General features: G+C 42.5%; 1 protein-coding gene across 1 annotated transcript in view; it reads left to right on the top strand.

Annotated features, from left to right (window-relative positions):
• OTC (ornithine transcarbamylase) overlaps positions 1-19,955 on the top strand; it is a 36,744-nt gene extending 16,789 nt beyond the window's left edge. Inside the window, exons 5-10 of the mRNA XM_038370767.2 lie at positions 3,751-3,904; positions 12,499-12,621; positions 14,761-14,814; positions 14,895-15,044; positions 17,003-17,140; positions 19,312-19,955. Coding sequence (XP_038226695.1) covers positions 3,751-3,904; positions 12,499-12,621; positions 14,761-14,814; positions 14,895-15,044; positions 17,003-17,140; positions 19,312-19,371 — 679 coding nt within the window. The 3' untranslated portion in view covers positions 19,372-19,955. The remainder of the gene's footprint in view (positions 1-3,750; positions 3,905-12,498; positions 12,622-14,760; positions 14,815-14,894; positions 15,045-17,002; positions 17,141-19,311) is intronic.
• The last annotated feature ends 5,339 nt before the right edge of the window (positions 19,956-25,294 follow it).

Below are 25,294 nucleotides of genomic sequence, written 5' to 3' on the forward strand. Positions count from 1 at the left end.
CACTTCAATCTCTCCGGTCACTCGATTACAGACCTGAGGGTAGCTATCCTTCAACAAAAAAGCTTCAAAAACAGACTCCAACGAGAGACTGCTGAATTGGAATTAATTTGCAAACTGGATACAATTAACTTAGGCTTGAATAGAGACTGGGAGTGGATGGGTCATTTCACAAAGTAAAACTATTTCCCCATGTTATCCCCCCACCCCCCCGTTCCTCAGATGTTCTTGTCATCTGCTGGAAATGGCCCACCTTGATTATCACTACAAAAGATTTTCTTCCTCCCCCCCCACCTGCTGGTAATAGCTCATCTTAAGTGGTCACTCTCCTTACAGTGTGTATGATAAAACCCATTGTTTCATGTTCTCTGTGTGTGTGTATATAAATCTCCCCATTGTATTTTCCACTGAATGCATCCGATGAAGTGAGCTGTAGCTCACGAAAGCTTATGCTCAAATAAATTTGTTAGTCTCTAAGGTGCCACAAGTACTCCTTTTCTACTAGTGAGTTGGTAATATTGAATTAGAAGATTAAACCATTTATTCAATAAACATTTTTAAACAATGGGGATACACATTTTGGATAGAAACATTTCCCTATCTCCTTGAATCTTTGGGAACTGTTACATGAAACTGCACTATTGCCACACCCAGTGCTCCCAAATCTCGAAATTATCTTTTAAATCACGAGACTTTTAAAAAATAATCATGGAGTTATTTTTCTTTGCCTTTTGGTTTTTGAGGCTTTAAGGTGCACTTGGGTCACATTTTCAAGCTTTCCTCCACACCCATCAGGGCTAGAAACTTTTTTTAAATTAAAGTTGAGAATCACACATAATCACGTCTGCAGGACCTGGGGGCCTTATGAAAAACACCAGACATCTCAAAACTCCCAAATATCATAAGCTTTACATTGAGTTAGTATCAACATAGGAATCTTGGTAACTTTCCCAGATACAGGGTAACCACTGGTAATCAGCCTCAGGGTGCTGGGCTTTGCCCCTCCGATTGTCTTCAGAAACTCACAGACACCCTAATGGGTTCCAGCTTCTCTCAAGATCACTCTGATTTAGTCCAGGTCTCCCTTTCTGGGCAAACCCAGCTGTAAGCTATTTCTTTCAAATTAGCTTCAGCCCGATTCAGCCATGGGTGAGCTTGGTCTCCTCTCAAGCCAGCGCCAGCTTCTGGTGACCTCAGTCTGGTCTAGATTCTAACAGGACTTCAGTTCTCAGTTGGACTTTCTAGTAGCATAACAAAGGTATGTGTGACGCAGTAATGCTGGTAAGAGTCCGGCCTTTATTTCTTGGCTCCAGTTATGTGACATGAGTCAGGGTTACAAAAGGTGATATCTTAATCATAAAGCACATGATCATTATTCACTGATTCCAGTACTCACTGCGCCTTTTCAACAGGTTAGGCAAGAAATCTAGCATCAGGCCATGTTATAGCTGAGTTCCCTGTAGCTACCTTGCATTGAAAGGGATCTATCTTCTTGAAGTTCTTTATCAGTCATATGATGACAAGTTTGGATAAAACCACATTTTCCCCAAACACGCATCCAAGGCAGATTAAACAAAAGTCACACCATTATAACGTGTTAGCGAGAAAAAAATAATGGCACAAACAGCAACCTTACAGGTCATTCTGTTCAGTTCTTCCTCTTTACCTGTATAGGTGGCATCAACAATTTGATCCGCAAAGGCACTTCAGTAAAGAGAATTAACTCCCTTAATGGGAATCTTATCTGAATAAAGAATGTTTGACTTCAGTTGTAACAACAATATAATTGGCTTCAATGGGAGACTTGCCTGTGTAAGGACTCTGACACAGGGACCTATCTTTCCAGAGGAGATGTAAGAATCCATCATGGCAGGTCAGCAATCCACCAATTGTAAGAGCATTCCTGTGACACTTTAGGGTTCAATCAAGACCAGTAAGGGATTGTGTCACCACCTGCCCTGCAATTCTGGGTGCCTTAAATGCTATGCTGCTGGGGTGCCCAGCCTTAATTCCAACAGGTAACACCCTGGCTCCCACTGCTCAGAGTGACCCCAACATCTTCCCAGTCCCAAATTTCCCCAGAAACATCTGCCCTGCAGTTTCCAGCCCTCTCACTGAACCCTTGCATAAGTTATTAAGTTTGTTCCTCCTTTAAAGAGACATTACACTGCAGCCTCTTAATTTAACTTGGGTTAACACACCCTGCACTGAATTGGTTTATAGTAAAAGTAAAACAAGTTTATTTAAGAAAAGGACATAGGTTTAAGTCATACCAAGTATAAGGAATAAAGATAGAAAGGTTACATGCAAACAAAAATAAAAATATGCTTCTATGACTAAAACCTGATTTAACTAATTAGACTCTCTTGTTCAAAGCAGTGTTTCTCACAAAGTCTCTTTTCCAGCATAGCTGGCCAGAACCCTTCACAGATCTCAGAGTCCTCAGTTCCTTTGTCTCTTCAGGTGAAAGATGCCAGAATGGCTTTTTCTCTCTCCTTATACCCTCCCAAAGTTCATTGAGCCTGCTTCAAGAGCCAGGAAGCCTTGCTGGGAGCTCAGCTTGCTATGTCCACCAGGGATCTGAGACCATGTTCACTTTTGCAGTCTCCTGCCCCTGTTGTGATAGTTAAGAGGCTATCTCCCCAGCTTTGTTTACCTCTTATGTAAATGTAGCATCATTGTCTCTGACAGACAACCAGGCTGGGCAGACAAGCAAATACACATTCCCTTTTTTAGAGCAGACTAGGCCAATGCATTGCTTGCAAAATACATTTTAAGAATTTAATTCTAGTGCATATTTATAAGTGTTTGTACACATTCTGTACATACACCTCACAATGATTTTCCGGACCAGTGTGAAACCAGTTTGTGTATGATACCTTACACAACACTTTTTAGGTACAGATCATGACAACTGTGGAAAGTGCAGTGAGTGTGCCAGGCCTGACAAGAATTGCTGACAGAGTAATGAGCCACCAATAGCCTCTGTGTCACAGTTCCATACCCTTCTGTTCACAGTTTTGTCTTTTTGGTTTTAAGATGCTACGAGAAAACAAAACATACACAATACTTCAAAATAATAATACTTAAGGGCCTGATTACTTCCACAAAAGCACAGAATTGCAAAGCTAAGCCTCTGATTTCATGCTAGATTCACCTAAAAATATCCAAATGATATAGAAAATGCAATGCTCTCATTCCATTCTCATTCTCATCTGTGAACCCTTACTTCCAAGGCACAACACCACGAGCTGTAGCTGGAGTGCTAGTGATGTATGCTAAATATCTTTATCCCTGTAGTTTAATTTAGAACTTTGATGCCACTTTAATAGTGTCACTGTGTGTGTCACAAAATAGAATTATTTATATATATATTACACATTAGGATGGTACTGTTGTTCTTTGCATCTTTCTGAGTTATCGAATCCCTGTCATTTTATATTGTCAACCAATCGCCTCTGTTACCTGCACATTTATTAATGATGCATCATTAGTTCTGCTTTAGTGACAATCAGAAATGAAATAGAAAATCATTGAATGGGATTGTGTGTGGAGCAATAATTTCCTTTTACTTCTTACAGCTTGTTAAATGTCTGCATTTTAGTGGATTATTCAGACATCATGTATTATTCCGGCAACTGGAAAAAATGTATTCATTACCACCACATATTAATATTTATACATTGTACGTTGAAGAATAAAGAAGCAATATATTTATGATGTTTGACTTTGATATCTTTTGCTTTACCGTAGGGTGCTGTCTAACATGACAAATGCAGTCTTGGCCCGAGTTTATAAACAATCTGATCTGGACCTGTTGGCGAAAGAAGCCTCAATCCCAATAGTCAATGGATTGTCTGATTCATACCATCCTATCCAGATTTTAGCTGATTACCTTACACTGCAGGTAATAATACCCTTCTCTTGATAAGAACACAGCTTTTAGAAAACTAATCAGTCTTGCTAAATATTGGAAAAAGTCCTATTCCAAGCAGTTTGTCCTTAGATATTTTGAGATGGAACTGATATGTCATTTGGAATATGTGTTGATTATAGAGGCCCCAATCGGACAATAGACTAAGCAATTGAATAATCCCATCAATTTATGTGGGAATGAAGTTAATTTTATAATTAAATTACTTCCTTGACTGAGCCCAGGATGTAAAAAAATGTGGAGGGTGCTTTACAGATTAAGATAACGGTGAGGTCCTGTCCCCGTTGAAGTCAGTGAGAGATTCGCCATGGAGCCAGCAGTTCATTCTGAAGTCCTTGCCCTAACCTGTTTATAATTGAGGCTGAGACCTTGTCTATGTTAGAAAGATGCACTGGTTCAACTAGATTGATTTAATCAATCTAGTTAAACTAGAATAAGTCCCTAATGAGGATACATTAAACCTTTCTTACATTGAGAAGGAATGAATTAGGATCATATTTTATTGTTCTGATTTTAATATAGTATTTTATGTGATAACTATATAATATTGTACACATACAGGGCCAGATCCTCAGCCGATGCAAATCAATGTAGTTTTACTGAAGTTAATAGAGCTATGCCAATTTACAACCAGTTGAAGAACTGCCTTATAAAATTCATCAGTACATTGTAGGGATGGATGAAAATTTTGGCAAATGCTTCCTTACTTTCTGAATGAATAGTAACTACTTTGTATGGATGTGGTTGAGAGACAACTAAAGGGGGATATGACAGAGGTCTATAAAATCATGATGGGTGTGGAGAAAGTAAATAAGGAAGTGTTAGTTACTCCTTCTCATAACACAAGAACTAGGGGTCACCAAATGAAATTAATAGGCAGCAGGTTTAAAACAAAGAAAAGGAAGTATTTCTCACAATGCACAGTCAACCTGTGGAACGCCTTGCCAAAGGATGTTGTGAAGGCCAAGATTATAACAAGCTTCAAAAAAGAACTAGATAAGTTCATGGAGGATAGGTCCATGAGTGGTTTTAGCTGAGATGGACAAAGATGGTGTCCATAGCCTCTGTTTGCCAGATGCTGGGAATAGGTGACAGGGGATGGATCACTTGATGGTCACTTGATCACTACCTGTTCTGTTCATTCCCTCTGGGGTACCTGGCATTGGCCACTGTTGGAAGACAGGATACTGGGCTAGAAGGATCTTTGGTCTGACCCAGTATGGCCGTTCTTATATTCTTATCCATTTCCTTGATCATTCGGTCATGTCTCAGCCTGTGAAGGCCCAAATGTAGGAGAGTTTGTGGCAAAGACCCAGAATGAGGGGGAGAGAAAATTATTCATGCAAGAAACTTTACATGCTGTCGGGCTCATTCCTTTAGTGCAGTGATACTCAGACCTCAGTGGTTCAGGAGCCAAATTAGCAATCAACATTACCCAAAAGAGCCCCAGTAGTGTGAATTCATTGTTTCATTTACTATAGTACTATGTATTCATATTTGAACAGTATGATGGGAAATATTTCATTTTTATATAGATATATATTCTTCTCACAGCAAAAATGACTAACCAAGTATTATTACCATTTTATCAACTACAATTGGTTAATAACATAGTAAAAACATCCTGACTGGTTAATAATTAGATCACCACAGTGTTTTAATATGTGTTGCAAAGAGCCGCAGGAGACATATTATGCGCTGTTTATGACTTGGGAGCTTCAGTCTGCTTTAGCGTAAATGACTCTTTCTACATTTCATGACCCTGTTTTTGTTAGAAGTCATCTTCATCTGTAAAAGTGAGGGGACACCAAGTCTTTATGGAACAGAGGTAACCTTGGAATTGACATGAGTCATCCCTCAGAATGAGGTACACTTGAGAGAGATGCATTCAGCCAGCCTTTGTGTACAGTTTAATTTATGTAAGGCAGTGAGTCATAACTAGAATTTTGGAAATGATAAAAAGTCATCTGTTTCATTTAAATGCTGAGTGTAATTGTAAAAGAGTTTCATCTGGGCTTTTATTTTTTGTCTCATAAACACTCTACCTATTAGCACTTATTTTCCCACCAGAGATTAGCAAGTTTTCAATAGCCATATATGACTCATATGTTTTATATAACGATATTAATATTCCATACTTATCAGCTGTGGTGCCACTCACTACTGCACTGTCACCTGTACTCTGGGATGCCTTTCTAATGGAGCTTAGAAAGCACGCACTATTAACTTCCATGTTTCTTTCTGACTTTACTTCTATGGTTTGGAGAGAAAAAACATGACACATAGGTAGCAGGTTCCTGACTCCCAGCCTTGGCCTGTGTTTTTCTGGGAGAGATTAGAGGTAGACAGATAGGATGAGATTTTGTGTTTTGTCTCTAAGAGGGCACCTTGGAGCCTTGGGGGAGTGGGAGCTAAGCCATTTTAGTACTCTCCTGATTCTGGACTGTTCTGCATCCCTCCGTATAATTTAGACAAGTCCAGGCACCTGTTTATGTTACTTCACCCTTACTGGGTTGCCCAAAATGTCAACCCACCCTGACAGACCCCTGCCAACCCCCAACCTCTCCACCACATCCTTCATACCAAGGTTTGCAAGGAGGTCTTCAGAAGGTAGACTCACCGCTGTCTCACACACTCCCTGAATCTTCCCCCAGCCAGACCTGGGACTTCTGGCCTCTTTCCCCTTATACTGCTCTGGCCCTTTTACCCAGAGTAAAAGAAGTGGAGCCTGGGTAAAAATCTTGCCCATAGACTATTGGTGGTGGCTACCCACATAGCCTCTTTTCCTCTCTGTCTTTCACATCTGCAGTGGGGTTTCCTTGGTTTTGTTCTCTCATGCATCAGACAGTAGTGGGGAACATATTGTCATGTTGCATACTGTGTTGTAGTTGCAAAAACCAGTATTTTTAATAACTCAGTGAATTTCACCAGTTCCAAGAACAGAGGTAGGATATTGCACTGGAACAGTTGGCTCCATAGAGTCCATATGTTACTTCCTGTAACAGGACTACAGGTTACTTGCAAGATTTTCAGGGAGATGAAGGCATATATTATCTGAACATTGACTGTAGGAAGACTAATCTAGGAGAGCATCCTCCTAGTTATTTTTAAAATCAGCTAAAACGGCATTTTTGTGATATCTGAATTGATAGGCTGCGTACATATGAAATCTGTCGGACAGATGTACACACAAAATGCAATAGCAACAGAGACACACCTACTTTAATGTTTATTTAAACAAGTCTAACCCCAGGAAGGTTTTTTCTTTAATAACAGCTATTACCTCAGCTTTATAAATATTTTTCTGCAATTTCTCTTTTGTCAGTATGCCCCCAGAATTCCTCCAATAGAGAACTGATTTTTCTTTTTACTGTGCGTGCCAGTGGATCTCCATTTTCCCCAAATCTCTGCATGCTTTAACATCATTTTATTCTTCTCTGTTATAATTCCCATTAATTTGTTCTTCTTTTTTACAGCATCATTTTTGCTATTTTCGTTTACACACGCATACTTCAGAAAATGCTTCTGATTTATTTTCAGAGCTTTCTCTATTCCTGTCCTGTGTTTAGAGCAGTGCATTTCTGACAGGCTGTGAGTTGTGCTTCAGTCACAAAGACTGTGTTCATATGCCTCCGATTCAGTGTCTTATTCTGTAGCCATTGCCTGACTAATCTGGAGTTCTCGAACGTTAACTCCATGAGACAGCTTTCCCTTTGCCAATGCTCAGCTTTAACTCTGTCACCTAGAATAGGCATTGTGCAATGAAGTGTGTTTTCTTGCCACAACTATGACCTTCTTTTCCAACCATTTGGTGAGCTGAGTATCCTCCTGGGTGTAGTTATGACCCACCAGATCTTCTGCAAGTGTTTTGAGACACAATTTTGGATGTTCTTGAGACCTAGCCTTCTAGGATTATAGGCTTGTATGCGTTTAGTGTACACACAGGTTTTCCATTCTCTTCCATTCTTAAGGCGCATGACTGCCACTTCCATAGTTCATCCAATGCTTAAACTCTGTTCGATATAAGCTCTGGCTTACTAAAAGGTGTTCTGTGAAGCTTCACTGATGAACAATTTTGCACAATTTAGATCTTGATCTCTCTGTCCATGTCAGCTGACTCACATGTGAGTGTGGGTCAGTTTGTCAATGCCTCACCTGGTTCTTATCTCACTTGTCTGAAGTCAAATGTTTCCTACACCACAATCCTTTTTGTAAAGAGGTGGTCAGGCACAATGCTCACTCTTTCTCAAGGCAATCCTCACCTCTGCTAACTGGTTAGCTGACCAGTGATATATAAATGTCATTGCCCTCTTTGTTCACAAAGTAGCAGAAGTGAAACTTGGAATTTCAATATCAAGTGCAGCTGACAGATTTCGGAGTCTGCTTGTCTATTTCTGCCATTGTTGAGTGACTGTTCCATCTTCATAAATAGTGAATGCTTGGCACTTCAGGAAATACAAATACCATGCTGCTTTTTAATTTTTGTTTGTTGCTCACTTTATTATCTTCCTAGTTTTGACTTTTGTTTTCTTTCAGAGCATGGTCCTTCTCCCCCTTTAAGTTTTCTATACCATTGTTGTTGTAGACTTTATGAGAAGTTCCTCTTTAAGTATTTTCAATACCATGAGTTGTTGCACTATTGCCCAAATCAAAGACAGCTGCCATATGGTCCCTGTTAGCTTCTTTTGCCATCAACTATGTGGCCCACAGAACCCAAACTAAGAGATTCTTGTCACTCACTTCATGAGAATGGCCATACTGGGTCAGACCAAAGGTCCATCTAGCCCAGTATCCTGTCTTCCGACAGTGGCAAAAGCCAGGTGCCCCAGAGGGAATGAACACAACAGGTAAGAATCAAGTGATCCACCCATGTCACCCATTCCCAGCTTCTGGGAAACAGAGGCTAGGGACCCCATCCCTGCCCATCCTGGCTAATAGCCACTCATGGATCTATCAAATGATGAGTGCTCATATTATGGTAGTACCTAGAAATCCCAACCAAACCAGGGCCCTATTGTACTAGGTGTGGTACATACACACAGTAAAAGTCTCTGCCCTGGAGATTTTACAGTTTAAATAGACAAAATGGGAAACAGAGGTGAAGTAACTGGCCCAGGGTATCACAGCAAGTCAGTGGCAGAGCCAGGAATAGAAGACAGGTCTCCTGACTCCCACTCTGAAGCACTATCCACTGAACCACACTGCCTCCTGTACAAATATGTTTTCTGGCTACCCCACTAGATTTACGTTTTAAATTATGCCAAATTATTGACTCATTAGTCAAATGCATGCTATAATTGAATCCTGTATGATTAATATTGTCAATAATTTACAGTATCAACTCAAGCAGGTGTCACAGTTTGTGGTTGGCTAGAAAGAAGATCAGATGATGAGTTAGACCTGAAACTTCCTAATTAATTAAACTAGCCTCTTCCACTTTTAGAAGGAGAGGCTTGCGGCGTGGCTTCCTTTAAAATAAGCAAGCAAACAAAAATAACAACAACTGACGTTTATTCAGTTTGTGTTTTTTCTGAAATTTTCTGATAAGCTGCAGCCCAGGGTAGGGACTGCATGAAACCTGGAAACTAAGTATCGACATGAAAAGAAATAGATTGTATGGGCAACTTTAATCATAGAGGTGGGTCTTTTCAGTAAAGAGCAGAAGCCAAGTTTTGTTGCATTTCAGAGCACTCCCAGACTGCCAAAGGGAGGCAATCATGTGGGGGAAAGGGCTCCAGACTTTAAAAACATTCAGTTTTTGTGGTTTTACTAAAAACCAAAATACTTGGTTGTCATGCCTAAAATGAAAAGGGAAACTGTAGTGCAATCTTGGCCAACTGGATAAAATACCTAAGGCTGCGTACTAGGGTTGAGTGTGGAATGACAGGAGAGAAGTGTCACCTAAGGTTCAGATCTGAACATGTCACTCTCTCTGGCTTCATTGTCATGGTCCTAGTTTAACCTAGATTGTTACCATTACAGCAAAAGTCTCTTGCTATATTCCTTCTATGCACTTTTACAAGCAGTGAACTCTAAAATAGAAAAAGGAGAAGTGCAAACTTCCTCAGAGCTCCTTCCTCTGGATTTGGGTCAGCACAATCTCCTTGTATCTCGCAACCATTTTTAAGGCTGAGTTTCTCAATGTTTTAGCATGGGCCACATTTTAATATAAAGTTGGCTGTGTGGACCATCTCTGCTCCTATTTGCCATCCCATAGCATCTCTGTGGCAAACTGGCTACATGAGAACATCACATAGGAAAATATTTAATATACGTTTGCTTCTTTTAATGCAGTTTAGCATCTGGAAATAAAGAGGAGCTGGCACCATAGGAATGGCCAGCTTTCCATGGCCCACCAGCAAGTGCCTCACACACTACAGTTTGTAACTTCAGTTTTAAAGTAATGAGCCCAAACAGGCTCAGTTGCAACTAATTAGCTCCCATTTGGGAGTTCCACCTTGCTACTACTGTACCCTAGATGGGAATTAACCCCTGTAACTACAGGCTTGGCATGGCCTCCTCCGAGGACACCACTAGAATGGGATACAGTGGGGCTTTTGGGGATGCCAGAAAATCTGTCCAGCTGTTACTCTCCAATACTCTGTATCCACCAAGTCCTATCCTGTTCTTTTGTAAACCCCTAATAGTATTCCAGAAACATCCTTTCAGCCAGTGATCTGCCTATGAGTCATTTGCATTATGATTCCAGCTGGTGAAATGGTTGTAGCTGTGCTGGGAGGAGATGCAATTGCCTGCCAGCTACAAGGACAAACAAAATTGACAATGCTGGGCTTACTACTGGGGATTTCTGAAGCCTCCCAAGGGATGATATAGGCCCAGGGGTGAAGTCAGGCACCAGAGATTGGCTCTCAAGTACTTTTCTGTGAATTACATTAAATATCCCAAATGTTGCTATTTTTGACACAAAAAGCTGTGGGCACTAGGAGAAATTATGGTATTTTTGCCCTGGAACAAGTCCACAAAAGTTTGCTTCGGAGGAGCCATCTCTGGAAGAGAAAGGGGAGTACCCTCTCTGTTCTTGTTCAGGATGCCAGATCTCTGCTGAGACTGTCTACATGGATGCTTATCCACTATGCCAAACCCCAAGTCTTTTAACTTAAATAATTGTTCAATGGCAATGGCTTTTGGCTACTACAATACAACAGCAAGCTGGGCTGGAACTGGTGACCTAGGGCTCTATATCATGTTTCAAGTCCTCTCATCCATATTGGGGGCACAGGGAAAAGAGTGAACATATTTGGCTTTATCTTTGTATAAAAAACATATTGTCCTGTAGTTACTATGGTACATCTAGATATGCTTATTTTAAATAAGCCCCTTTTTGAAAAGGACCTTCAATTGGTCTGATCAGCAGAGCTGTGGAGCTCATTTCCAATTGCTCCTTCTTGGGTCTTGGATATACTGAGTATTTGCACCCACTTCCAGCCATCAATGGCCAGCTACTGGTATAGCTGCCCTGGTACAAACCCTAATTGTAAACCAACAAAGCCACTATTTGTACTGATGGCATTTACCTCAGTTTGAAACCTCTACCACTACTAACTGTGGCTTTCCTTAACTATACAAATTTGTACTGCTGCAGCTACACCAATGGCTGTAACTGGGGCAAATCCTCAGTGCAGACAAGGCCTAACAGTGAGTGCCCATAGCTGGTTTTAAAATGTTGATGATTGCTAAAACTTTTGATACATGTGCAAAGCTAAAAATAGAAATAGGAATTTCACTCCACTTGACTCCCAATAGACTTGGAGTGGGATTTTCAAAGCATCTAAGTGTCATAGGAGTACAATTCTCTTTGGCTTTCAATACAACTTCTCTTTGTAAATCACCTAAGAGCTTTTGAAAATCCTGCCCTTTACCTTTTGATAGCTATATATATTTCTGCTATGAAAACAATACAATCAAAGTTTAAGTCAAGGTGAAGCAATAACACTCTGCTATACGATAAGACGGAGTTCTCAAACTTCATTGCACCGTGAACCACTTCTGATAACAAAAATTACTACACGATCCAGGGGGACAAAGCCAAAGCCCAAGGGCTTCAGCCCCAGGTGGGAGGCCTGTAGTCTGAGCCCCGCTGCCCAGCGCTGAAATCAAAGCCTGAGCCCTGCTGCTCACCCAGACAGTGGGGCTCAGGCTTTGGCTTTGGGCCCCTAAGCCCCGGAAAGTCTAATGTCAGACCTGGTGACCCCATTAAAATGGGGTCATGACCCACTTTGGGGGCCTAACCCACAGTTTGAGAACTGCTGGTATAAGACAAGGGGGTATGCTTGTTTCAGTTGTCTTTTCTTGGATTTAAGTTCAGCTTTAGGATGCTTTTTTTTCTGCTCAGCTTTGTAAAGTCTTATTGCTTGTTTCTGGAGTGACCATCCTGTGACTGCTACAGGTTTGATCAAAGCAATGCTCCACACATGACAGCTACTCATAATTGAAGGTGGCAAAGTTACACTGACTCAGTCTAGTGTTGTCACCACTCCTAGCACCTATTGCCAGTTGTCTGCTGAATCTCCAAAATCATAATTGAGGTATTGTTATTTGCTTGTCAGGAACACTATGGCTATCTGAAGGGGCTCACAATAAGCTGGATTGGTGATGGAAACAATGTCCTGAACTCCATCCTGATGAGTGCTGCTAAATTTGGAATGCATCTGCGTGTTGCTACTCCAAAGGTAAGAGAGTCCTGCACTTGGAGGAAGGGAAGTAAAACTTTCTAAGACTCAAGTTCTGTTCTCAGTCACTTGCATACCTTCCAGAAGCTGTGAATCTGGCTAGCCTGTACATAGGCCACACAAGTATGAAGAGGTTCCTCCCCCCTCATTGTGCCACTACAATGTAGCCCACAGTGAAAACATGCTGAATTATTATTTATTTCTAGAGGGGCTAAAGTGCAGTTTCATGCAAAGAAAGAGATAAGCTCTCTACCTCACATTGCTTACAGTCTAAAAAAGACCACCATTATGTGCTTCACTATCGGGTCCCAGTACCTTGATTTAAGGAGATCTCCAGGAAGACATAGTGTAACACCAACAGACCCCGGTTGTTGACAGGCAGGATTGAACCTGGGGCCTCTGGAGCTTAGTGCATGAGCCAAAAGTCAACTGGCTCTTAGCTAAGGCTGTAGAGCAGATTCATTTAATTCTCTCTAACTCATCTTGGTGCCACTAGATGGGACAGAACACCACACACAGACGGTGTGTGGTTTACAATAGCACATAGCCTAAACCAGTGTTTCACAACCTTTTCAAGTTGGCAACCACTTATTCAAAGTAAACAAACAAACACCAAAACACTTTATATTTACCATAAAAGTATTCCAGTGAGAACAATGCTAAGGCTATATAATTTATTTGTGTGTGTCCTGGAAGGTTGACAGAGAATACGTCCCTTGAAGGGTAAGGGTGTGTGGGGAGTGGAGGAGTGAGATTTTCTTTGCTTTAGATTATAATAAAATTTTCAACATCTCATGATGCCCTTGATTTCCTTTCTGATTCATCAGTTCAGAAACACTGGCTTAGGCACATCAGATAGAGAGGAAGAGGGTGTCAAACTGGAATATAAATCTCCTTACCTTTGCTATTTGGTATCATAGTTGCCTTAATATCAATGGATATGCACGTTTTGTTTGGTAGATTTTTTTACATAGATTTTCTTTTATATATAAATAATTAAAATGTAACATGACTCATTGGGGCAGGAACTGCCCTTCTACAGTGTGTTTGTGCTGCACTCTACCTAATGAGGTCCTGATCCTGACTGGGGTCTTTCAGCACCTACTTAAATATAAATAATAGAATTGTGCAGGCGATGGACATGGGGCTTCCCAAAGGAGTTCAAAATTTTGCTTTGCTCCAAATCAGAATGAAATTTGAAAGTTTCAAAATTCTCTGGAAAGGAAAATTACAAAGAACTCCTTGCTTTATATTGACTGAAATGTTTCATTTAGACAAAATTGTTTTGTTTTAATTTTGACTTAAAAATCTGATAACCTATAGTATAATACAGAATAAAAAATCAAGACAAAGTTATTTCAAAATGAAAAATTGAAGTAATCTGTTTCAAAAGTATCAGAATGGAATGTTTTAACATTGTTGGAACACCTTGTTTATGAGGCCAGGCCTGGCCTGGCCTGCGTAACTAACACCTGGAGGGAGGCTTCAACATTTCTTGGAGGATAGGATTAGGGAAATAAAGAGATCAGTAGGCTGAAAACAGAATATTTGTGCTAAATAAGATAAATAAATATGTCAGTAGGATAAAAGGACAGAATGTCTGAGCCAGCTAAGATAAGAAGGAGAACACCCAGAGACACATTTACTAGGAACAAGAATAACAATATATGGACAGAATATGCTTCACAGGGATTGGTTCCTGCAACGTAATCAAACCAGTCCCAAAACGTATAATGCAATTATAGTAAATGCAATGTAATGTGTAACTGTATATAAAGGAAGTGGTTTGCTGGGTAACTTTGAATGTGTGGTATGCCCTACCCACTCCCTGCATTTGTGTCTGATCAGCTCAGCTTTGCATTGCTGTATGCAAGTAAAAATATCTGAGTGACGACATCTGGAGTAGAACAGAGTTCTTGGGAGGCCAAGCGGAAACAGTTCTCGAAGGGAATTCCAACACGCCTTTCCCCAGTTTTTCTCCAAAATGTAATTTCAGTAAAATCAACGCAGTTTTGCAGAGCATTTTGGTTTATACAGAACAGCATTCTCCCAATGGAAATGGTTCCATCAAAGTTTTTCTGATGAGCTCAATAAAATATAATGTAAATGTGCATTGTAATGTTATCATCTTTTTGACAGGGCTTTGAACCGGACCCCAACATAGTTAAAGTAGCTGAAGGGTACTCCAAAGAGGTATGAGCCAATATGTTAAATATGGTTTACTTTATGTTTTAAATGAAGTTGTCTGACCTCCCCTGCCTTATTCAAATTAGTATGGCACCAAATTGTTTTTCACGACTGATCCCTTGGAAGCTGCAAGTGGAGCCAACGTCCTAGTTACGGACACATGGATAAGCATGGGACAAGAAGAGGAGAAGGCAGAGCGAATGAAGGCTTTCCAAGGTTACCAGATCACAATGCAGGTAAAGGTCAAGTTGACAGTGTTTCCAGCTCTTGTGAATGTTTTGTGAGTGCTGGTATTTCAGAGGGCTTTGGAGCTGGTCTTGCGATGATGCGAGAAGCTCCTGCCCCCTAGTAAAGTTCAGCCCTGCCGGAAGCTGGCTAAGTCTCTCCCCTTCACTTGCTGTTCTCATGGGGGAGGAAGGGGAGATTGAAGTGCCCAGCAGCTCAGGGAAGCTCCGCTCCCTTCTCCCATAAGAAACGCAGACAGGACTGTGCCTCTACTCCTCCCCCTCCCCCCTGCAGTACCTGGCCTGGGAAGAGGCAGAGGGGAGTGAAGAGCCCCTAGAGCTGCCCCCTCCAGCCTGGTAAGGGAAGAAGCCCCTTCCCCACCCCTGCCATAGGTCTATGAGAAAGGAATGAAGAACACCAGGAGAAGCAGAGCTGAGGCTGGGTTGGGGGTTGGGCTGGACGGGGGAGGAGAGGGTGGAGGCTGATGGGGTGGGGGAACTGAACTGAGGTTGGGGGCTGGATAAGGGTAAAACTGAGGCAGGAAGGGAACAGGATTAATTGCTGGGCAGAGGGTGGGCAGATTAGGGGTGAGAGTTCCTGCAGCAGAAGCCAGAATCACCTTACCCAATACATTTGGGAGAGTGGACAACAGTAGCTGCCACACACAGACACACTGGGGATGGGCGTGGGTTGTTTAAAAATAAAAAAAACAGATCAAAAAACCACAATATAATCTTTTTTAAAAAAAAAAACCTCCTGATTTTTTTGGGGAGGCAGGGGAGGTGTTGGACTCATGATTTTTGATCTCTTGAGGTTGGCAGTACAGAATTTATTTGTTCTGGTCCACTTCTGTAGATTCCATTTTTAAAGATCAACACCATCAAAGCACTCATTTGATAGTTCTTATGAGGAAAGGTCATGGGTATTGGTATATACTTCACACTAGTGCAAAGCCCCCTAATCAATACAATTGCTGTCTGAGTTACCTGAGGCTTCCCCTGCCGAACTTTCTCCTTCAGTCTGGCCTTTCTGGATGGGCTCTTACTGGACGCATAAATCTGGGGCACAAACAGAGGGGAGTGTCAAGGCTCTGCTTCTCCCCTTCTCAAGGACTCTGTACTTAACCTTCTGTTCCTCCCAGCCCACCACATCTTATTATATCCACACTGCAAGAGAAGATCCTTTGACTGTTTCTCAGGTTAAGTTGCAATAATGTTCATATTGCAATTCATAGAGAGCATGGCCAGGACACCATGTTGGGCAGATTTGTGTGTATCTGTAAATGGGCAAAGCTTTAAATAAATATTTTTTAAAACCCATTTAGCTGAAATATTTATCAGAGCAACAACTGCTAGAGATAATGGAAACAAAATATTAGCGATTGGAATATAAATAATGACATTTTAGTCTCTATTAGAATCAGTGATCTAACTGATCATATTTTAACTCTAGGTCCCCAGAATGCTAGTAGAAGACATGGCTCAACTTGCTTAAAATGCTGTAATCCTTTGTTCATCTATTAGATTGATGTATTATGAGTTACTGATGTCAAAAGAATTGACCAAGGCCTTTTTAGGCATGTCTTAATATGCAGTTATTGACATTATCCATATATTCTGTTGGCATGTGGCATTACTGTCCAGAGTATACTTATTGACTGACCTGCTGCTTCACCACAATTCTTACTCTCCTTTCAAATACAAAAGTCTAGTGGTGAAATCCTGGCCCCATGGAAATCAAAGGTAAAATTCCCATTGACTTGAATGGGCCCAGGATTTCACCATGGATTCTTATCTTATTTGCACTCGTATCAATCTGGACTAACGCTGCTGACGTCAGTGGAATTATTTGGGGTTCGCACCAAGTGTAAATGAGATCAGAATCTGGCCCAAACCACTTTCTCACCACTTAAAGTTCTTGCTAATGTACCACCACATCACTCAACTCTTTCATGCTTTTTTATCTTTAGACTGGAAAATATGCAGCCTCTGACTGGACCTTTTTACACTGTTTACCAAGAAAGCCAGAAGAAGTTGATGATGAAGTATTTTATTCTCCACAATCACTGGCTTTCCAGGAGGCTGAAAACAGAAAATGGACAATTATGGTATGAAAAGCAAATAACAGTTTGGGCATGGGTGGCCGGCGACCTGGCCGTTGGGGGAAGCTAATCCCTCCCCTTGTGTCCAAAGCTCCACCTCACCTCTCCCCTTCTGTCCCCATCCCCTGCAGGAGCCCAGAGCACCCCCACCACAGACTCCGGCACCAACACCAGGCAGCCGGGGGGCAAGGCCCCAGCCCTGGTGCTCCAGGCGGCAGCACGGCCAGCCCTGGTGTGCCAGGCAGTGCAGCTGCAGCATCAGCTCCCTGAGTCCCTACAGGAGGCAGGCTAGCCAGTGCCAGCCAGCCCCAGCCAGCCTGGGCCAGCTAAGGAGCTGGGAACCACAGAGAGGGGGCCTGGCCTGGGGGTGGAGTGTGGGTGGGGCCATGCTAGGCTGTTTGGGGAGGCACAGCCTACCCCTTCCTACGATACCTGCCGCCCATGAGTTCGGGGTTAGGCAGGACTTGACTATCGTTCTACCCTTCAATCCAGATTTGAATTTAGCATGACTTCTCAGTAAAGCCCATGCCTTAATATAAATGTTTCAAAACCTCACCCTAATATGTCATGGTTTTAAGTGCATCAAATGTCAACTCTTTCCTGCTTGTACCTAAATCTACTCTTGCTTGACCCAGATTATTTTAATCGAGTGAGATCTACTCTTTTAACTGCAATATATTATATGGAAGTCATTGAGTTACACTAGCAATTAGCTTGAGCCTTGTCTACTCATAAAACTTAGGTTGACCCACCTTTGGCACTCAGGTGTGAAAACTCCATACCCCTGAGTGCTGCAGCTACGCTGATCGAAACTCCTAGTGCAGATGCTGGTAGGTCAATGGAAGAATGCTTCCATTGCCCTATCATCGCTTGAGGAGGTGAAGTTACTGCTGCAATGAAAGAACCCTTCTGTCTCTGTAGTGTGTGCCTACACCGTAGGGTTATGGCACCAGCACCATAGCTATGCTGCTATAATCTCAATAGCGTTGACAATCTCTTAGCTCCACCTCTTTCAAACACTCCAAATACCAATCCCAAGAATGGGGCTATAAAGGCTACAATTTTAATAAATGGTTATAGCAGATGGCATCAGCGATGGCTATCAGAGCTGCCATGGAAGGTAGTGAGAATTTTGCTTGAAGGTTTGCAAAATGAAGCCTTTGAAGTAAAAGTATGTGCTCTCTACTTACATATTGGGCTATGGCCCTGGATAACGCTAAGTGTACCATGCGAGCTACAAGAATATATTCAGCATTAAACACAAATTGTAATTCCATCCTCAATATTCCTACCAGTGTCATATTTTTCACAACTGCTATTTACTGTAGGTTTTAGAACAGTCATGCTGACAAACATCAGTCTTCTCGAAGTGAGAAAACAGAAATGGGGTCACCAGCATTCTCAGAGGAACTTGCATTTGTTCTAAGCACACCTTTCCAATCAGATATTACTGTAAAACAGTGGCAATATAAGCTAGAGTAATACTGGGACAAAAATAGATAAAGAACAGAAGTGCAGGGTCTGTGTATACAAACACACAGAGAAAAACAAATCTCATTAGATACAATCTTACTTCTCTCTGCCTGCCACTTTCCAATACTCTCATTCTACAATTGATATATCTAAAGACTGTCAGAAAGTATGAAGCAAGCAAGAAAGTTGCATGACACACAATACAGCCAGAGTTTTCTATTTTATGGGGCAACAACAACTGTGGTTAAACTGGGCCAAATCTTGAGGTCCTTACTCAAGTAAAACTCCTATTGATGTCAATAGAAATTTTGCTCATGTCTGCATTGAGGGTCAAATTTTCCTCCCATATACACAAGTACGGATCAGGAGTAACTGCAGACAGAATTCAGTTAAAAAGACTTCAGAATTTGGTCCAGTATTGATATTGGTTCTAGCATTGTTTTTCTGAACTCTACCATTATTGTGCATTCACATATGGTGTGCACAGAGGAAACCTATTGAATACAAACAGAACACACTAATTTTTAGACTCTTTGATGTTTTGCCATTGGAAATTCTAGAAAATAAATCTAAGCATGCAGTTTCTGCTGGGAAAAATCATTTTCAGCACAAAGCCTTGGAACTCAAAAATATTTTTTCCCTGTTTATTTTGTTTGCAGTGTCTGTTTCCAATATGATTGGGGTTTTTTTCCCTCCCCCTCTAGGCTGTCATGGTTTCCCTGCTGACAGATTACTCACCACAGCTGCAAAAACCTACATTTTGATGCTTGGGTTCCTGCCAAGAGAAAATATTCCTCACCACCAGAATATTCTGGTCTTCAAATATATATCTGTCTTTCATACAGGATCAAAGCAATGAATGATTCCTTAATAAAACTGCATAGGTTGGCTCAGCTGAACTGTATAATATTGCTTTGCACTCATGAAAACCTTGGAGATGATGTGAATTAAGCAGTGCAGCATTGCAATAGTAGCGCTTTTTCTAGATGCTTTAAGTTCTGTAGCTTTTGTATCGATTCATGCCTCTTAAGTTTTCCAAAGCTGTAGTTTAACAAATGGATCCAGTAGTATCATAAGCAGTGGTTTATGTATGTTGTGGTAGAACTAGTGTTGTAAAACTCCAAATCTATTGTATAACCACTATGCAGCTGCCCTTAAATCTATTGGATTTTCTTGCTGATCTCGGGTCACATGCGCAGAGAACTAGCACCTTCTTACTAGATTCTGGGACCTCAACATTCCCTTGTTAGTACAATTTCCCTAGCTGCACCCTGGCCTCCCTGTAACCCCACCTCAATCTGGGTTTGAGACTGTAGAGGCTCTATCAGATTATCATAAACAGGAAAATTCCTGGTTTCAGAGTAGCAGCCGTGTTTGTCTGTATTCGCAAAAAGAAAAGGAGTACTTGTGGCACCTTAGAGACTAACACATTTATTTGAGCTGGAGAATAGTGATGTGGTTCACACAGAGGGAGTTCCACAGCGTTGGATATGGGAGAAGAAAGATGGCTAAGAAGTATGGGCTCACTATTCTTCCTCACCCCACTCCGTCATCTCCCCGGACAGAATTTTGGCTAACAAAGCAAGTCTTCCATTCTTTTCATACTCTCTGTGGCAAAAACCAGAGGTGAGGAGGTCCTAAATGAATGTTGCTGTATGGCAGGAGTTTGCTAGGTTTCATCTAGCAGTGACATGTGGTGTGCATACAAGTTGATAATAATAATAAACAGAAGTTTGTGACAACTGTAGGTTGGTTGTGAATTTTTGAAATTTCAATGAAAACTTTGCATAAAATGTTTTCAAACCTTTCCCCAAATTTCTCTCTCTTTTTAAACCAGACGAGTTGGAATTTTTCAAAAAGGTGAAATTCCAGCAAAAAATATGGATGAAAAAATCTCAAAACAATCTAGTGCATTTTTTTCTGCAGTTTTTGATTAGCTCTAAACACTATTTGATCCTCTTCACAATTGGAATTCACTGCTGGGCCACACATTATTAAAACAGCATTTCACGGGGGATAAAAAAAATTCTTTAAAAGCCCATTTGACTACACAGTGTGTGATTGATTCAGTTTTTCATTTGTGTATCTCTTGTCAAAATTAACCCTTGGCATTACAAAATCAGAAGAGCTTCAATAATCATGATTATTTTTATCTCAAAGAAGATGATCAAAGCAGTTATGATAGATGAAGAGGGCATTTACATGGAATTAATATCCAGCCCGGAAGAATGAATGTTTTACTTCCCCATTTTGTGTATGTGTCTGGTGTTAGCACAGATGTGTGCACTCTGGCATATGTTTGGTTGTACTAGGTACTGCTTAGTGAATTTGGCCTCAGTGCAGCGAGGTACTTCAACATGCGTTTAGTCCCAATGAAGTTAATGGGATTAGTCACATGCTTAAAATTACCCAGCTGCCTATGTACCTTGATGAATCAAAGCCTTAATGCTTGTTGAGAGTTAACCAATTACTTTTTGCCAATCTTTTCCCAAAATTGTATTTAGGATAAAACTAATCTTATTATGGTCTGGATTAATATACCATAATAAAAGACAGATGGCTTTTTAATAACACTTAATTTTATTGTTGATATTTTCAAGGATAAATATTTTACAATAAACTCATTTAAAAATCACCTTCTGTCTTACCTACCTCTGTGCTTTGGTTCCTAATCTGTAAAATGGGCCTAATAATACTTCCTTACCTCACAAGAGTGTTGAGAGATTTAATTCATTAGTGTATGTAAAGCACTCGAGAGATCTTTGGATGGAAGTTGCTGTAGATGTGCAAGGTACTATTATTCCTTCCAAATGTGTCATGAATTCATTACACCGATAAGCAAGAGATGAATGCAGATGAGGTAAGCAATGCAGAAATAATAAAATGGAAAGATTTTATGGAAAAAATATTTTCCAGTTATTAGCAGTCAAAGAACCTAAAACAAATGTATATTAGATGACAGCATGTAATGCCTTGCAGTGTCCTTCATTATGTTTATTATGCTTTAATCAGTAGAAGTGTTATTTTCATTGGTGAATGTATTTGAAGTTTTGTTGTTTTTTTTAAACATGGTTACTTGGAATGTCATGATTACTGCAGGGGTAGAACCCAGATCCTCCTTCTCCAGAAGCACTGTGCCCTTCTTACTTCAGCTAAAGAAGAATCAGTTCTAGTAGTATAGGGTCTATGATACATAGGGTGACTATATTTCCCTATGCTGAATACGGGACCCCTGGTAAAATTACTTGTATTCAAGCGAGTTCAAGGGCAATCAATGAGAACTATTCAGTACAAATGTTCAAATTAACATCACATTGACTGAGGCCCTGTTAAAAAGAAATACTGCGTAGTTGGATTCTTTTTATTTACTTTTTTTTTTAAAGGCTTTAGGGTTCACAGGGGGAGCGGTGACACATACACACGCACTCCCATACCCCTCTGTCACACAGGGACGTGGTGACTGACTGACCCTCCCCTCCCTGCCTGGTGCTTTCCACCCCTCATGCAGGGGTGGATTAGGGTTTTGTGGGGCCCCTGGTCCAAAGAAAGTGGGGGGCCTATCTCCACCCGTTCCACCTGCCCTCCCCCTGCTCGGGCAATGGGGCTGAGGCGCAGGGGCTTCCCCCGCCCACCTGGCGCTCCTGATGGGGAGCAGGGTTGGGACACAGAGGCTTCCTCTGCTCTGCCCGCCTGGCACTGCAGCCGGGGAGCAGGGTCAGGGCACAGGGGCTTGCCCTGCTCTGCCCTCCGCTTCTGCCAGGGAGAGGGGGAAGCCCCTATTTCACTACCCCGCTCCCCACTGGAGTGCTGGGTGGGCATAGCAGGTCAAGGCAGCACCCATTTTTCCAGGGCCCCTCAATTGGCCAGGGCCCCTGGGCATGAGCCCCAGTGGCCAATCTTCCACTGCCTCCATACATGGCTGGGCCCCCAGGACAGACTAACTTCTTTTGGTACCTGGCGCTGCATCTTCCCAAGGCAACATGTGGCAGGGGCATGAAGGGTCACATGCCCCCCTCCAGATTTCTCCCAGGGTTCACACCAGAATGGGGCCAGCAGCAGACTTTCAGCACTGTGCAGGAGAGAAGGGACAGGAGCTGCTTCCAGCTACAGGGGAGCACGGAGGGTGTGGGGAATGACTTGGCCAGTGGTCTTTGCAGAGATCATCTCTTCCCCCTCCTCTCCCTCTGTCCTCCCCAGTGGCTGAAAGCAGCTTGTCCATTCCTGCCCGCACAGTGTATAAAGGCAGCTAACACCTCCAGGCTGCTGCTGGCCATGGACATAACCCAGCTGCCTCCTGTCCCCAGGCTACAGTGCAGGCACTGTGCACCAGGGCCCAGGGAACCTGACTGCAGGGGCTTCAGCAAGCCCAGCTAGAGAGGTGGTTCAGCAGGAGAGGGTGCCTGGGGGATAGAGCAGCCCCACACTCCCTGTGGGCAAGACCCAGGGCAAGAGGAGGAGGGGTAAAGAGGGTGCTAAGGGCTGTTGTGGAGCCTGCAGGTTCAGGGCATGAACAGGCTGGAAATTGCTTCCCTCCCACCACACCAGAGCTTAGCTGAGGAGCGGAGAAGCTTTGGCACATGCAGAGTTCGGCTCCTTCTGGCCAGTGCTCCGGGCCAGAGGTTCTCAGGCTTTCCTGGGGTGCCAGCCCAGCCAGAGGCAGAGGGGGAAGGATGGAGCCATGGACGGTGAGTATTGAAGGCAGGAGGAGGCAGTGCCTCCTCAAACAGCCTTGTGTGGCCCTGCCCACACTCCACCAGGCCCCCACCTTCCTGCTGCTCCCTTCTGTGGCCAAGAGCTGAGACAGGCAGGCTGGGCACCATGGTGCGCAAGACCACGCCATGCCATGCCACCCATTCTTCCGGCACTGGGACCACATTGGTGCCAGGGGCACTCCAGTGGTGCTGCCCGCTCGCCCAGCGCTAGGACCACGTTGGGGCCGGGGGCACTCCGGCAGCACTGCCCACCCACCCAGGGCTGGGACTGGGACTGGAGGAGCGCAGAGGGAGGCAGTGGCCAAGGGGGAGTGGGGTGCTCCAGGCTCCAGCAGGGGAGTAGAAGGGATGGGGCCTCACTCAGAGGGGAGGAGCTAGGAGCTAGCCTCCCCCACAGGTGTGTTGGAAGGGACCTCAGGAGGTCATCTAGTCCAACCCCTGCTCAAAGCAGGACCAATCCCCAACTAAATCATCCCAGACAGGGCTTTGTCAAGCCTTACCTTAAAAGCCTCTAAGGATGGAGATTCCACCACCTCCCTAGGTAATGCATTCCAGTGGTTCACCACCCTCCTAGTGAAAAAGTTTTTCCTAATATCCAACCTAAACCTCCCCCACTGCAACTTGAGACCATTACTCCTTGTTCTGTCATCCGCTACCACTGAGAACAGTCTAGATCCATCCAGATGTGGGGACCTTCATGAAAGACCCCCTAAGCTTACTTCTACCAGCTTAGATTAAAACTTCCCCAAGGCACAAATTCTTTGGCCTTGGAGGGTACCATGCCAGCACCAAGTGATTTAACAAAGAATCAGGGAAAGAACCACTTGGAGTTCCTATTCCCCCAAAATATCCCCCAAGTCCTTACACCCTCTTTCCCATGGAGGCTTGAGAATAATATCCTAACCAGTTGGTTACAAAGTGATCACAAATCCAAACCCCTGGGTCTTAAGACAATAGAGAAATCAGTCAGGTTCTTAAAAGAAGGATTTTATTTTAAAAAAAGGTAAAAATCACCTCTGTAAAATCAGGATGGAAAATAACTTTACAGAATAACAAAAGATTCAAAAACAGAGGATTTCCCTCTGGGTCAAACTTTAAAGTTACAAAAAGAAAACGAGAAATACACCTTCCTCTCAGCAGAGAAAATCACAAGCCAAAACAAAAATAAGCTAATGCATTCCCTTGCTAGTATGTACTAATTTTAATAGAGTTGGATTGCTTGCTTCCTTGATCTGTGTCCAGCAAGCACACAGAACAGACAGACCAAAACCTTCCCCTCACCCCCAATTTGAAAGTATCTTGTCCCCTTATTGGTCCTTTTGGTCAGGTGCCAGCCAGGTTGCCTAAGCTTCTTAACCCTTTACAGGTAAAAGGATTTTGTGCCTCTAGCCAGGAGGGATTTTATAGTACTGTATACAGGAAGGTTGTTACCCTTCCCTTTATATTTATGACATGCATAGTCAGTGGTTCTGATTCTATTAGAGACCAAGGGGCATATACATACTATCCAGTTCATGACAATATACTGTAGGGATCAATTCAGCAGAGGGTGCAGTTTGCACAGTGGGCGCACACACACAGCTTAATTCCTGTCTGCACTGTCCTAGAGCTTAGAAGGTGATGCCTGGTCGACACTCACAGGTGTAAATTATGTAGTCAATTAGCAGGGTTGCCGCAGTTTGTGCCCTCTCCAAGCTCTTGCTCTTAACTCCACTACCAGCACAGCTGGAATTCTTCAATTACAATAACGTGGTGGCCTGACAGGGACACAAACTGAACTGCCTGGGAATCAGGAATGAATCAGAATCTAAAAGCCAAATAGTATGTGATCATTAATGTACTATTGTCCTGGCAAAGTGTAGGAGACAAGGTAATGAAGTAGCAGGTTGTCTACATTATATAACTATAGTGTGTCGGCTGATGTTGCAGTATGTGACTATCACAGGATAGCTGGCCCTGTAAATGAAGTAGGTCC

This window comes from Dermochelys coriacea, chromosome 1 (assembly GCF_009764565.3).
Source record: "Dermochelys coriacea isolate rDerCor1 chromosome 1, rDerCor1.pri.v4, whole genome shotgun sequence".
In the NCBI taxonomy this organism is placed as follows: Eukaryota; Metazoa; Chordata; order Testudines; family Dermochelyidae; genus Dermochelys; species Dermochelys coriacea.